General features: G+C 40.5%; 1 protein-coding gene across 2 annotated transcripts in view; it reads right to left on the reverse strand.

Annotated features, from left to right (window-relative positions):
* dglucy (D-glutamate cyclase) overlaps window positions 1-16,435 on the reverse strand; it is a 39,249-nt gene that overhangs the window by 17,773 nt on the left and 5,041 nt on the right. The window contains exons 2-4 of one of the 2 annotated variants that reach the window (XM_056767213.1): window positions 7,629-7,671; window positions 7,342-7,434; window positions 6,600-6,753 (exon numbers count right to left, since the gene is read on the reverse strand). In XM_056767213.1, the coding sequence (XP_056623191.1) occupies window positions 6,600-6,753; window positions 7,342-7,414 (227 nt within the window). In that variant the 5' untranslated portion in view covers window positions 7,415-7,434; window positions 7,629-7,671. Of the gene's footprint in view, window positions 1-6,599; window positions 6,754-7,106; window positions 7,210-7,341; window positions 7,435-7,628; window positions 7,672-16,435 lie in introns of those variants that run through there. The other variant, XM_056767212.1, reaches the window with a different exon arrangement.

A 16,435-nucleotide genomic window follows, 5' to 3' on the forward strand; every position in this document is an offset into this window, starting at 1 on the left:
TACGTTATACTGCATTTTCCCTGTAAAAATACATATATTTTTTACAGTGTATACATAGAATCTAATTATATTTACATTTATCACAAAAAACTGTGAATTTTACATGGTGTAAATAGCTTATATAACGCAACTAGTACTTATATCAACTGCTAAATTAAACTGGGAAAATATAGACTATATTTGGTGTCAATGTGTGTTTTTTTAAATCATTTTTATAGTTATGATAAAAATGTGATATGGCTGTGAAATTCTAATGGATTTTTCAGTAAAAATACACTTTTTGAAACTCAAAAAAATGTTCATGTTTATGTTTTTGTCAAAGGACATGTCAGGTTAACAATACATAACAATTACTTTATGTTACTGTTAAATTCTACAGTTTTTTCACTGTAAAAATACATAATTTTTAGTGTAGGCTATATTATATTTATATAGGCTATTATATAATTTATGTTAATGCATGAAAATCATTAAATTAAGCATGATTAAAAAATTAAGATCTTTTTTTGATGTTTTGTGTAAAACTAAGATTTGGAGAACTTCAAGCAGGGTGTATCAGACTGGTGAATGGCCCTCCTCAAAATATCATAAAACAGCTGCAGATTGTACAGAACGCTGCTGCAAGGATTCTAACCAAAAAATCTGAGGACATCATCCCAATTGTCAGGTCCCTATACCGGTGACAACTAGAAAAGTTTTTTAAGGTATTATTACTTATATACGTCACTCAATGCCCTATAGTAACAAAATACATAGCAGGTTTTTTGAATAAAAACCTAACAGACTACTTAGATCATTAGGATCAAGTCAGTTAGAGATAACAAAAGTTCACTCAAAACTAGGTGAGTCAGCGTTTAGAAACTATGGCACCTGAAGCTGCAGGCATCAGATAGTTTCCAATATTAACTACTTTTACTTTCAGATTAAAAGCACAATTGTTTCGCAGCGCTTTTGTCTTCCGTTTCCTTCAGTTGGATGATAATTACGCACCTTTTTATTGTTATTTTCAATTCTTAAGTAAGTGTGATTTGAAATGATTCACTTTTTTTTTTAAAGATCTAAAGATACATATGCATTATGTATCCTCTTTTTGTCATTTCTATGTAAATCACCATTACCTGTTTGAAATGTGCTATATAAACTTGCATTGGCTCTATTTATTTAAATCATTAAACAGATGCCAACTGACAATAAACCTACCCCAATTCTAAATGTACCATAATATCATAATTTTATTTGAAATAAACGCCTTTACGATCTGATGTGTGAGGGGAAAAAGAGGCAAAGGGAAGGTTTGAACTCAACTACACTTAAACAAAATCACTTACATAATATAGATATAAGTGAATGCTGCCTCGCTTGCCTCGTAAAAATAACCATCCAAAAATACAAAACTTTTTAAACAAACATGATCGCTCAGCAAATTCTAAAAGAAGGCAGTATTTACGGTATAGGCTATACCCGAAGCAGCGCGCATCTGGGGAGCATGTTTCTCTCCAGCCAACCTCAAAAGACCGAGAAACAAATGTTCAGTTCGATATGATTTATTTTACTCGACAAACCAGGTGTTTTTTCTATAAAGAAACTCAGCTCGATGTGGATGGAGCGTATATAAACAAAATACAGAGTGCTTTTGTGTTGCATATACCGTCTGCACAGCCGAATGTGTTCGAGTTTCATTGCTTACCCCACCTGTAAGTCGCTTTGGATAAAACCGTCTGCTAAATGACTAAATGTAAATATAATTGAGAAACATAAATGTGCATTAAACAGCCTAATTAATTGGCTTTTATTTTTGTTTGACAATTTATCCACGTATAGGTAGGCTATAGGCCTATCCTTTTATCATGAAGGGAAAAATGTATCGTTCTAATTGCACCTTTGTTGTTCTGTATTTACCAATAGATAAGTTATAAAAATAGGCCTATATTTTCCCTTAAAATGGCGTTTTTGTTGTCTAAAAAAATCTATATAATAATAACTCAACGATAGGTTTTTTGTCAGCATTTCCTTTATTGCTTCTGTTTGTGAACAGTCTGCATCATTTTTAGATTTTTGATCGTCAAAAATGTATAGCGTTTTATACTGAATGCATGCAGCATGTACAGACTATATGTAGGTAGAAAAACAAACGCGTTCGTATGGGAAATCATTTTTAATCAAGAAAATCATTCTCACCAAAGCCACTGTACAGTAAGCAGACTTAGCCCGCAGTTGTTACATGCATTAAGGCGGTTGGGCTGTTAATGAGCGTTTCTTGTCATTTAATCAGTTGTCAGCAACATGGAAGTGTTCCGACATTTAAAAATATGACCCAGTAAAAGAATTCAAAAAGAACGAAGAATATAGTCGGACCGCAGAGTCGAACTCCTGTCATTAAAACAATGTTCTGTTGCTGTCGCACACGAGGTCCACTGCGCTACCGAGGCTGACACCTTCGTGAAAGGAAGTCAATGCATTTTACAAACATGAACGTACACAGAGTCATGAACGTACACACTCAAAAAAATATTCCGTTTGTGCACAATATGATCACATATTGAAAGTCTAAACATTATTTGCAATAAAGTTAAAAACAGGAAACGTTATTCAGATCGACACTCTACATGTCTTTCTGTTCATTGCTGGGGCTGGACTATGTAGAAAAGGCAGGGCTGATTTTATTTTCCAGAAAACGGCATCTTTGATACACGGATGCACCGTCGTTTACGGCGTACTATGGAAGTCCAAACGGCGAAATTTACGGCGCGTGCGCTACAATTAAACACCATAAAAACCAGGCGTCTTCTGAATACCATGGGACTGGTTAATGGCGAAATGACTCAAACGGCTTTCCATATTCCATAGACGCTACGTCATGTCTCGGCTGCCTATTGCATTCAATGCAATAAATAGCAGAATCGGTGGTGTTGATTATTGCAATCTACATCTGACTGAAGTTACGGACACAGGACAGAGATGTCGTCGTCTGAGACAGCAGAGAGTAACCTTTGCAAGTCAAATAACAAGGTTTATTTACGAAGAAAAATAAATAAATTAAGTTTACTTAATTCATCATTTACTCTAATCATTATAGTGAATATTATTGTTACTTGTTAACATTGTGTCAGTGATTTATTCGGTTATTTTGCATAGCATTTTTTGGCACGGTAGAGAGGCAGAGGCAGAGGAGCTAACGTTACCCGGGAGGACCGCACAAGAGAGGATGTGGAAGCTAAGCAGTATTATAATATAATTTACACCCGATTTATGCAAATTCTGATTGTAAACATGATTTCTAACTTGATTTGCACACGGCCATGCAACAAGGACTTATGATACTGAATTACAAAATACTAAAAATGTACAAGGAAAAACGCTACTTCTCTTGATGATCATGCTCATCTGTTAGCTAAAGCTATCAAACAAACAGTTCACTTATATTGCGGAAATTAGACAAACTTACCGGTCCAGCAGAAAGCTGGCAACTTCAGCGTCGCTTAGCAAACCCGTTTCCTGCTTCATGCCCTCCTTTTTGAAAAGAACCATGCCGATGTTTATTCAGGTTTTCTGCCGTTTTTCTGCCGACTTCGCGTTGCTGCATCGTATTTTCTCTTTTTTGACGACACCGATTGACGCTCTGTCGGCTCGTGTGCAGAGTATGTGTGGTCCGCCATTAGCGCAAATTTCACTTCTTACTGCAACAAAGAACCGTTTCTATTTCTAATAAAAGACACGAGAAGAAAATGTTGTTGTTGTTCTTTCTCTACTTCTGCTAATCCTGTGTAGTGGCTTTGCAAGCTGCCTTTGCAAAACACAGCCGAAGAAGAAGAACATAGTCCCGTGCATCCTTCCTTTTACAAAACGCGCTCAGTTTGTCCGTGTAGTGCTACTATAGAAACATGGCTGTGCAATTTGATAAATTACATGTAAGGGTGTGCCCGCGGTGTATATACATAAAATGGCTCATTGTAAGGAAATATAAACATTTCGGTTCATTTTGTAAGGTATATCTTCACCACTCACAACATAGTTTTGTATTATATATTACATTTTTGTAAATAAATCCTTCAAAATGCTACACACTGTACCTTTAAGACGTGGAGTGAGACGTTCAGTGAGACAAATGTGTGAAGGAAAGTCATGTTTTTGGACCCTTTGGAAGATCCGACAGGCGGATGACATCAAAGTACCGTGAGAGCCATTTGAATAACCATAAAAAGTTTGGTTTGAATCTCTCTCGCGGTACTTTAATGCCATCAGCCTGTCGGATCTTGCGTCGCCGCATCAAGTCGAACAAGCATAACATTTCTAACCGGCATTCACTGCTTCAAGTCAGATTTCGATCGACCTGCGCCGCGTCACGTCGAACACGCTTCATGCATTGACGTTGCTTTCCACGTGAACATGTCGGGACACGCTCCCCTCGGTGGCAAAATACACAGCAAAATGGCCAAGAAGCATGGGAGAAACAAAGATCCCGATACTAAAACACGCAATTATTTGCTAAACTTGCAGCTGGACTTGACGAGGATCCTCACGGCTTCACTACGACTTGCAAAGGAATCAGGTGTTCCTGGACACTATCAGGAAGCGCAATTCCGCAGCATTTCAATGTAGGCAGTCATTTTGCTGATATGACACCCACGGGGGCTAGTGATGGGAAGTTCGGATCATTTTATTGACTCAGAACTTTGAGTCTCATTCAGCAAAATGAACGAATCTTTTTTCGAGTCATATCGTTCCTTTCGTTCATTTTAGCAAAGTATAATTAAAATGTTACATGTCACTTTCCTAACAAATCTACTACTTAGGCAAACGTTGATCACATTACAACCAATACAAAACTATAATGCTATAATAAACAGAAAAGATTAATTACTTGTTTACCTTGGTATTTAGTCTATGATTAGCTCACCTCACCTATTATCTTGATTCATTTGTCATTTCACTGTCTTTGTCTATCAATAGACAAACACTAGGGCTAGGCTGTGCCCCCCTTTTTTTAGGAAGGTTGTAAATTAGCTAATTGCTCTGTCCAAAGCTGTCACATCATGTTACAAAAGACCGAACGACTCGAGAGGTGAACTAATCAATTCTCTGCATTTGTTAAACGTCCGGAGCATGTTGCGCAATGCGCATGCGCGACTGAACAAATCACTTCCCATGACGCCTCGTTCTTCCCGAGTTACATTTAAGATTCGAATCGTTCACGAACGACTCGTCACTAACGGGGGCACGCATTGTCCCGTATTTTCATCAGTCTACTTTGGTTTTTAGTTGTCAAATTAAGAAACAGATCTTAAACCAGAAACGCACGCGAGACGCTTGTTTTGCGCCATTGTTTATTTAAAGCAACACATGCCGTTTTGGTGTATGGTTTCCTCACGTGGTTGATAAGCGAGATCGTCTGTTAAATGTTGTAAATATTGCCCCTGTATAAGTTTCCATGTAGGCAGCGCAATACACGTGAATTTACGGAGAACTTATTTACACGTGAACAATATGAACAAATATATACATATAAGATTTCAAATCCAGTAAAAATTTGTCCAGTTAAAAGTTGTCCTACCACAAAAATAATTTGAGACATTCAGGTCAAAAAGTTGCTTGTCATCGCTTTAACAGGTGTTGTCAAAGCAATACGGTGCACACCAGTGTCCAACGAGCTCATACAAACGTAACTGTTTAAAGCCTGTCAACCTGCTGAAACATCTTAAACTGTGTGGCTTTGAAACTGTGTTTAACCTATTAAAATAAAATGTATTAGCAAATAATGTAATACATTTCAAAAGAAAATCTCTTTTACAGTATCTGTTTGTATTTTACATTTTCACTTTTCACTTTCTTAGAAAATTACGTTTAGCTATGGTTTCTGGGTTGAACGATTAGCAAGCAACGGGATTTGAGATATGTTTTCTCTTGTTTGGTGGGCGTGTCAAGAATGTCAGCCCAATCAGCAGCAACATGTATGTAACCCTTGCGGTGTTAAAGAGACAGCTCGCACAATGGGTCCAAATAAACTCGTTTAAATGTGTCTGCTGCAGCGCGGTATTAGCAATTATTGAAGATAATAGAATATATTTATTTTCCAGTATTCTACATCTATTTAAACCAATTTCATCAGGCTCTGACAATTCCTCAAAAATAACACAAAGAATGGCCATATCAGCTACCATAGTTGAACTATTGCGTCATCACAACAGGAGGTTCAACCGCAACACCGTTTTTGTTTAAAAACACTTTGCAACTTTTTTTGGGGCTGAACGCAGCCCGGTACTCAAAATTTAAAGAGACAGTACCTTAAATTGATATCGCCATTAAAATTGATTTATGTTATATAACATTTTATCCATGCCTTAAGTATGTTGTAGGTGGAATATAGTAAATAACACACGTTTTCGAGCTAAATGGTGGAAAAATATATATGTTTCATTATGTTATTATGTGCCATTTCACCTGCACCTACCTTTCAGTGTTGTCCCACATTCTCCCACAGAAACGGACTACCTATCACACAATTGGTTTGTTGGGTGGTGGGCACCCTACCCAGAGGCCAAATATGGATGTGGCTCCTGAAATAAAACCTTTGAAAACAATCATGACTCCAGTTTTGATACCTTATGTCAGATCCGGTGGCCAAGGGAGGGCAGCTCCATTCTCCACATTGGCTCCTGTACAGTAGCGGCAGGGGGCTGTTGTTAGCTCGACAAAAAGCCTCAAAGTCATTAGCGAGACTCTTATGTAAGATCACAACATTAGCCTGTTGATATCCTATGAGGAAAGACATTGTTTCAGCAAAAATGTCTCCAAACAAAAAAATTAGTCTCCTAGTAGAGTTCAGACTTCATTGACTACAGTAGGTTATTCATTTAAGAATGATGTGTCAAAAAAATATATATTCGTAGTTGACGATTCAAAGTGTCATGAAGTAGTACAAATAAACACGAAAATCTTCATCTGCGTCTATTACCAAAGAGATCATTCATTCATACAAGTGCTATTGAAGGTTCTTGTGCCAGTGTAGGTATAATGTGTTTGGCCAACACAAATCGAGATTAACACAAAGGTAAACAACAGTTTAACAAAAATAGCATATGGCATAAAAATACAATAAGTTTTAATACCTGCTGCAATCCCGGAGGTGTTTCTAATGCCCCCATTCTGCTGTCTAATAACTGTGCGCAGAGCACGTGGGGACAAACTCTCTGACTGCCACATTATTATCTGCACTGTAGCCTATGTCTACCCAGACATATAAAGCCTCACTGGTTAATGTTTTTTGAAGCCGTTGTAAACCAACTGCTGTAAACGTTAATGCATAACAGATCTGACTGAAACAAAGCCCTTCGTAAATCATACCTGGCTTCATGATTCCTAGGACGATGTATTTCAGTCCTGTTGTTAATCTGACAGCGCGACTGAGCAACCTCATAACTGCACATTTAAACAGTGCTGCATAAAGCACAAAGATAGTTACATGATGCGCAGGGTTCACACTGTCAAAATCATGTCATCTTCAAGCTTTCTTGCAATTCAATTTGATATACTCTTTATTTTTATTGTGCATTCCATTCATTTTAATTGTACTAGGCAAAATATAAATATTAATGATGGTGTTGTTTTTTTCAAAACGGGTTTAGATATACCTGCTTTTTAGGGGATGAGTCGTCAGTTTCTTCTTAAGGTTGTCTAAAAAAACAAATGTATATTAGTTACTTTTTAGTTTTAGTAACTTAGTTACACATTCACCAGCGTTTTAAATATTACGTCATCAGGGACTTATGCCCCGGTGGATCGCCCCTTCCGGTCAGAAACTGGTGGTATGGATTGTGTGTTCTAAAATGAGTGGTTGCGATTTAGAAGTAGGTATACGCAATGCTGACTGAAAATAAGTGGGTATACATACGCCTTATACCGGCGTGTACCCTGGACTACACCTCTGGGTGAGGTAAACACAAGTAGTCCCAGCTGCAGACTATAGCGTGGTGACGTCATGCATTTCGACGTCATGCATGTATAAGTGCATGTATAACGTGACATACTGAATGCCTTTTAACCGCATGCGCCATACGGGCGACGTTTGTTTACTTCTGTATACGCGAACATGTTCAAACAACACGGGGATGGATTCGATTTCAATGTCACTAAGTGATTGAGAATTTTTATGGTGTCTTTTCATTTACAGATTTTTATAACCGTGCTGTCTTTGTCATAGTCACAGAGGATGTCATTACAAAACGTTTAAACATTTTGTGATACGTGACACATTTGAAATGGCATGGTTTCTTTTTAATGTTTAAAAAAGAGCCCTTAAACATATTAAAGCGTACGTAACATGACATCATGAAAATGACGTTTCATGCAGTCTGATATGTTGCAGTGTTTGAAAGTAAGCTGTCTGCCAAGTTGTAAATCCGAAGGTTAATAAATAACGAAGTTATTTGCTTGTAAAAATTGGAGTCGACTCTGAATCACACAAACAAGTCGTGGACGCATATCTACGTCACTATACATAAACGTGTTGCTGAGACTGCCGGGAAAACTTATGTCTCCTCCCCCAAACACTGTCGCACGTTCGTGATGCATTTGTATCATGTTTAGAGTCTGTGTTCTACGGTGTGAAACTTAGTCCGTCTTATTTCAGCTACCTAAGCAAGAACGTCTGAGGGAAAAATGGTTACAATTCATTTTTCAAAGAATACCGAAGGAGTATAACCCCAGGGTTGTACTGTGTGCGTGTCATTTCACCGAAGATTGCTTTGATAATATTGCAGCGTATTTTACATAAAAACTAAACCAAATGCCGCAGCAGGCTGAAACATGAGGATTAACAATTGAAGACGCGTCACGCTGAACCATTGCACATGATGGAATGTCTTTATTACTCTCTTTCACAAGCTTAGAAAACATAAGCACTTACGTTGATTGATGTACTCATGAAAACCGTGCAAAGATATCTCAGACAGTGCATATGATGGTGATGATGTTGGCGATGGTCAATAGAAAGTTTCTCCCCATGCTCACCCTGCAGCCATGATCCATAACCTCACAGGTGAACACACACACACACTAATGTAGACACCACACCCCCGGTGCCACCCACAGTAATGACGTCACGATGCATGTGCACATACACAACAGTACAAGAAGAAGAAATAAAAGTCAAACCCAATGTGTGGCTCCTACATTCCGGCCCAAATTATTTCATAGTAATAATTGACCACCATTACCTTGTGGAGACAGACCCCAGTCAAAAATGCAAAGCGAACTGTTAGTCCTTTAAAGTCCAATAATGTCAAAGTTCATGTATACTATATCTGAAGATCTTCACTGCCCCTCTGCTTCCTGCAGAAGGCAGACTTTGGTTATTGGCCTATTCAAATAGCTGGTTTTAGTTTTAATCCGTACACTTCGCACCAGTCCATTTTTATCCGGAACAGTATCCACAATTCTTCCTATAATCCAAGTATTGCGAGGTGCCATATCATCCACCAGCACCACGAGATCTCCTGGAACAAAATTTATTTTGGCAGTATTCCACTTCTGGCGCTCCTGAAGTCCAGGAAGGTACTCCTTCACCCAGCGCTTCCAGAACAAGTCTGACATATACTGCACTTGTTTCCAGCGACGATGAGCATAAACGTCCTCCCGACCTTCTCGAACAACCCTGGAGGCAACAACGGCTGCGACTTAAGCAGAAGAAGATGGTCAGGGGTCAATGCCTCCAAATCTTGAGGATCTGTCGATGCTTTCGTTAATGGACGGCCATTGACAATCGCTTCAGCCTCCCAAAACACGGTCACCAAGCTTTCTTCGTCCAAGGTCTGAGTCTTCAAAATGGAGTTTAGCACTTTACAGACTGACCGTATCAACCTTTCCCAAGCACCTCCATGGTGTGATGCTGCTGGAGGATTTAAAACCCATTTCACATTCTTTTGTAGCAATACATTTATGAGGTTGTGATTCAGATTCTCAATGGCCTTCCTCAATTCACGTTCAGCGCCCACAAAGTTAGTACCATTATCCGAATGGATTTCCAGGACTTGACCACGTCCTTGTGAAACCATTGATGAAAGAGTCTGTGTCTAAAGATGAAAGAACTTCGAGGTGTATGGCTCGCATCGCCAAGCATGTAAAAATTAAACCATACCTCTTGACCACAGCCCTTCCAGGTTTAACCTCAAACGGTCCAAAGCAGTCCAAACCAACTCGACTGAAAGGAGGTTCATCAGGAGTTATTCTGTTGTGAGGAAGGTCGGCCATTTTCTGATGTCCAGGTGAAGCAGACAATCTACGACAGATGAGCCACTTAGTCAAAACTTTTCTGATGGCAGCACAAGCACCAGGAACCCAGTACTTCTGACGCAGATGTGAAAGCATGTGGTTACGTCCACCATGACCTGTTTCCTGTTGTACATGACGGAAAATGAGAGTGGAGACATGTTGATTTTAGCCAGTATAACTGGATGTTTTGCTTCAACCGGCATAGCTGCTCTACTAAGCCTTCTTCCAACTCTAATGAGATTACCATCCAGGATCGGGTTAAGCTTGTAGAGGTGACTCGTCTTTCTTACACACTCTCCTTTCTTCAAGTTGGCCAGCTCTTCTGGAAACCTTATTTTCTGACAAAAACGGATAATATCTGACTCTGCTACAACCATATCCTCCACGGACAGGACACCCATAGGCACTTGAGCCCTGACTTCCTCCATCCGGACCTGTAGCTCTTTGGTCCAATTCTGAAAGGTTTTTTGTCAGCAGCTTTCGATGTCGCACCACTGACAAAAACAAGGTCTTAAACTTGAGAAACCAACCGGCAGCTCTTTTTTGACGGAGTCAAAAAAGTAATCAATGAGCTTCTCCAATGGACTGACCTGCTCAACCTGAGCAGCGTTCACCATCACAACCTTGACCTCCGGGTCGTCAACAAGAGGGTTTTCCAAGGTCTCAGGGTTTTCAGGCCACCTGCTCTCGTGCTCATGAAGAAAATCAGGAACACAGAGCCATGCACCAGTCTTTAACAATAACTGAATTTTGACACCTCTAGAGGCTAGATCTGCAGGGTTAGTTAATGTATTCACGTACCTCCATTGGGATACGTTAGACATTTTCAATATTTCAGACACTCTGTTTGCCATGAAGATTTTAAATCTGGACGTCTCGTTCTTTATAGATTTCAAAACAGAAGTGCTGTCCGTCCAAAAGACAGACTCTTGAAGGTCCATTTGATGCTCCTTCCTCCACAATTTGTCCATTCTGCTAGCCACCACCGTGGCAGTCAGCTCCATGCGGGGAATAGTGACAAGTTTTAGAGGAGCTGCTCGTGCCTTTCCCATTACAAAGTCACTGCAAGTACGCCCGCTATAGTCATGGAGCAACAGGTATGACACAGTCCCAAACCCTTCTTCACTTGCATCTGCAAAGTGGTGGAGCTGAGCAGAGACAACACGACCACAGTCCACAGGTTTTAGACACCTACTGACCTCCCAATTTTCAAGGTCATGAAGGTCTTCCAGCCAAGCCATCCATTCCCTAGCAACAGAAGAGGGCAAAGGATCATCCCATCCCAGACGTCTCCTGCAAAGATCTTTGAGGATTTTCTTGGCGGACAAAACAACAGGCGCCAAGAAACCAAGAGGGTCGTAAATCGAACTAGTCACAGACAAGATTCCTCTTCTTGTGAGTGGGTGGGTTTTAATTATGATTTTAAATTTGAATGAGTCAGATTGGACACACCACTGTTCACCCAAGGCATGCTCCACAGGCAAAGCATCGCCATTCAAATTCAGATTTTTCACCTCTTTGGCGCGCGCTCCTCCTGAGGAATAGTAGCGAGAACAATGCGTCGGTTACTAGTCCATTTTGTTAGCTTAAAACCGCCTTCAGCACACAAGGCACTAAGCTCTCGACATAAAGATATTGCTTCATCCTCAGAGCCGACAGACACCAAACAATCATCAACGTAGAAATGGTGCAGGACAGTTTTGACTGCCATAGGACTGAAGCACTTTTGATTGTCCTCAGCACACTTCCTCAGGGCGAAACAGGCACAACTAGGAGAGGAAGTAGCGCCAAACAAATGTGCCACCATTCTGTACTCCATTAGCTCCCAACTGCAATCTCCATCAGGCCACCACAGAAATCTCAACAAATCAGTATCTTCAGCCGGCACCCTGACCTGATGATACATGGCCTCAATATCTGCCATGAGCACCACAGGCTCTTTGCGGATTCTTGTGAGGACTCCCACCAACAGATTTGTGAGATCTGGTCCTTGAAGAAGCTGTGAGTTCAAAGACGTCCCCTGAAACGTGGACCCACAATCAAAAACTACCCACAGTTTTTCTTTTTATGATGATACACTCCATGATGGGGTATATACCACACCCTTCCATCAGACCGGGCCAAATGATCAGATGGACCTCTCTCTGCATAGCCATTAGCCAGCATCCTTGACATAAATGTGATGTTATCGGAACGAAAAGATAGATCTTTATTCAAACGTCTTGTAAGAATTAATGCACGCTGTTCTACAACGGTCTTATTATTTGGCATTTTGAGGTATCTTTGTCTTACCGGCAAACCAATACTGTAATGACCATCAATGAGCTTGGCTGACTCGGAGACTAACTCAATGAAGCGTTCATCCTCCCTTGACAGACCAGGTTATTCATCCTGCAGAGTTTCAGGGAAATCCACCTTCAGCTGCTTCTCCCAAAGCTCATCAAGCCTCACCACAGAGATCCGATTGACTGTGATGTCGGGCTGCAAAACTTTTGATCACTAATCTGGCAATCTCCACAGAGCGGGCCATTCACCGTCCAACCCAGGATGGTCTTAATTGCATAAGGGCCCCCATTCACTGCATGAACCACCTGCCATGGTTCCAGAGCTCGAGGGACGTTAGTGCCGATCAGAAGGTCATCATCAGCATCGATCTCTGGTATTTCTATGTGTCTAAGGTGCGGCCATCTTTGGAGGTCCTTTGATCATGGAATGTTACCTCGATGAACAGGCATGCTCCGTTGAGTAAAAATCTCTGTCAGGCTACAAAAGTTATTCGAATCCAGCCTGGCGACTTCCAAGTCTGACAACTTGTAACGGTCCACCACTTTCTCTTGTCCCATAGTTCTAAGGAGGATTCCCAGCTTCTTCCCTGTAAGATTGAGACGGGTCATGAGTCGCTCTGTACAAAACGAGGCAGTACTCCCCGGATCCAAAAACGCAAACGTGACCAAGGTCTCTTGTCCCTTTTGGATTTCACCTGAACAGGCAGAATAGAGAGCGTACAGTCCTGCTTACCGGCCGCAGTCAAGCCACTGGACTGAACAGACACCACAGCATCTTCTCTGGCCATTTCCAAACCACCATTATTAGCCTGAGTCAAACTATTCTGTTTTACTTTGGGGTAGATATGCAACAACGTGGGGTGTCTAAAATTGTGCCCAATGCACAGACATCCAAAGCACATAGGATTTTCCTTAAAAAAATATTTTTTTTAGCTTGTGTCCTTTTATGCAGAAGGCGGCAAACATCTAACGAATGCCCAGCCCCACAAAACAAACAAACTTTCTCCAGTGAGTCCTTCACCCATTTGTTCCCAGACTCAACTTCTCAGCAGGTGCAACAGTAGTGGCAAAACTACTGCCTCTAGCCTTTGAATTAGTTAGAGACTTGAGCATGTTTAGTTCCTTTCTTCCTGTCGCAGGTGTATCTTGTATATTTCCAAAAAGAGGGTCACTTGCAATCTTAACTTGCCTCTCAACAAATTCCACAATGTCCGAAAATTTAGCTCTACGACCAAACTTCGCCTGAATATCGCAGGCCGCACTTCTCCAATGATCCCGCAGCTTATAAGGCAGTTTTTTCACTATAATTTGCATATTTGTAGGCACGTTCAGGTCAGTTATGGCAACTCCCATAGAGTTGCAACATTCCTGCAATAGTAAACTGTACTATACTAAGTGTAAGGCCTTTTTATCTTCAGATTTAACCATCAGCCATAAAAGCACTTTATCCATGTAGGCAGAGGCTACTTTGAATGGATCGCCAAAATGCTCCTGAAGCAGTGACTTTGCCTTAGTGTATCCATGGGATGGAGGCAGATGTTGACAGCTTCGGATCAAATCCCTGGGCTGACCTCTTGTATACTGCTCGAGGTAATACAAAGAATCCTTCTGAATTGATGTTCTCCCTTCAATGTTGTGTTAAAATCCTCTTATGAAGGTTTGATATTGCAGTGGATCGCCGTCAAAAACTTGTAGGTCTCGCTTAGGTAAGAGAAAAAGTGACTGCTGTTCAACCAATAAAGAAGTAATTTGATTTTGCCTTTCCAAAACAGTAAGAAAACGTTGATCAGAATTATTCGCTGTTACAGATGCAGCGTCATACTGAAGGCAAGCAACTGGTGGATTAGAAACATCTTCTGGCAAAGTAGACGGACCGACCCAGGTCCCAGCAGCAGGCAGCTCAAGTTTGTTGTATGTCTTGGGATTCACAGCAGCATAACCTGAGAGTAAAGCTTCCTCTACAGCCTCAGCAGCCGATGGTTGGGTGTTAAATTCAGACACAAATGTTGCAGCATCATGGCTTAACTGTGTTCTTTTCCCTCTTTCCAAATAGGAGTTCATCCCATCTGATTTCACAGAAACATGAGACACACGAGATCCTTCAGAAGCCTTAAACGCATTCACTTTAGCCATATACGCTGCCAGCTCCATTTCCAAATCCAGCTCCTCCTTCCTTCTCCTCAACTGTTCTTGCTGTTCCTCCAGGGCATGCTTCTGACTCATCAGCCTTTGACGAGCCATAAGAGCAGCTGTCTCAGCTTCAGCCTCATCTTCTGCATTTTCCATATTTTCAAATATACGTGCCTCTTTAAACGGCAGATCCTAGACATGGGGCAACAACATCCTCTGCTGGTGCAATTGGCGCCTCGGTAAGCCATTTATTCGTCTCCTCCACAAAAGCAGTTTCATGTTTTTCAACATTATCAAACCAAGCATTTTGTTTTTCTTGTTCTTCAGGTGGAAGCATAGGTACCACAACACCATGAAGATGACTTGCTTCTTTAAACAAGCTTGATATAATTTCAAGACACGACCGTATTTTTTCAGCATTAGCAGCACTTCGCATTAGGTCTTTAATTTATTTTATTACACCTTTAATCCTTTTTACTTTTGCTTGACGTTCTTCTTGAAGCCGCTCCAATTTATATTCAAAAGCCTTGGGTGTAAGTGTTGTTCGTCTTTTCTCATCTGATCTGGTACCATTCAACTCCATTTTTAATTTACAAAATAATCACAAAAATATCTGCTAATGACACTTAACACAGCTCCCTTTTATGACTTATGTTTCCACATGAACAAAATACAATGCATTGTCTATGATTCCCTCTAACTTATCCACCAATAATAAGCTAAACCCAACCCTAGTCTTCTGTGCATGCTAGCGGTGGGTATTTATGTACCTCCATACCGATAGTCTCGATCCAGACAAACCGTCTTAGAACTACGGCGGTACTCCCAAGCGCAATGCTTCACCCGCTTGATACACGAACCAAAACACTTCTTAAAGTCCCAAAACACTACTTAAAGTCCCAAAACAAACAAAACAGTACAATCACCGTATGTGAAAGTACCGCTGAGCCTAGCAGGGAATACAATTCTTTCGTTGATAAGAAATCCACCATGTTCATGAGAATAGCATAACTTTCAACGAAGACAACTGTGATGACTGAATAAGCATCGTAACAGACAATTTATGAATGATTAGACTTTACGTGAGTCAAATGCACGTCCGCGTCTATGGCTTACACAACGCTGAAAGCAAACTAAAACATCTAGTGTTGTCCTGACAATACATTTGAATCCGCGTAACAACAGAAAACTTTCATTTACATAATATTGCGGCGTATTTTACATAAAAACTAAACCAAACGCCGCAGCAGGCTGAAACATGAGGATTAACAATTGAAGACGCGTCACGCTGAACCATTGCACATGATGGAATGTCTTTATAACTCTCCTTCACAAGCTTAGAAAACATAAGCACTTACGTTGATTGATGTACTCATGAAAACCGTGCAAAGGTACCTCAGACAGTGCATATGATGGTGATGATGTTGGCGATGGTGACGGTCAATAGAAAGTTTCTCAACATGCTCACCCTGCAGCCATGATCCATAACCTCACAGGTGAACACACACACCAGGGTTGCCAGGTCCAAGAAATATTTCCAGCCCAAATACCCCTCAAAACCCGCCGAAAAGGAATAAAAACTAGCCCAATTTTTTCCCTCTGTCAAATCAAAGTTTACAACATCATAAAGACGTTTCTATTGCCATATTTTTCATCTGAATGGTTTCATGTGTATTGTATATATTGTTTAGTTATAAACAAAATAAGTTTTGGGATATTTAGGAAAGCAAACAATTCTGGGTCACGTTTGACTA

The sequence above is a fragment of the Triplophysa dalaica genome, chromosome 15, assembly GCF_015846415.1.
Source record: "Triplophysa dalaica isolate WHDGS20190420 chromosome 15, ASM1584641v1, whole genome shotgun sequence".
In the NCBI taxonomy this organism is placed as follows: Eukaryota; Metazoa; Chordata; class Actinopteri; order Cypriniformes; family Nemacheilidae; genus Triplophysa; species Triplophysa dalaica.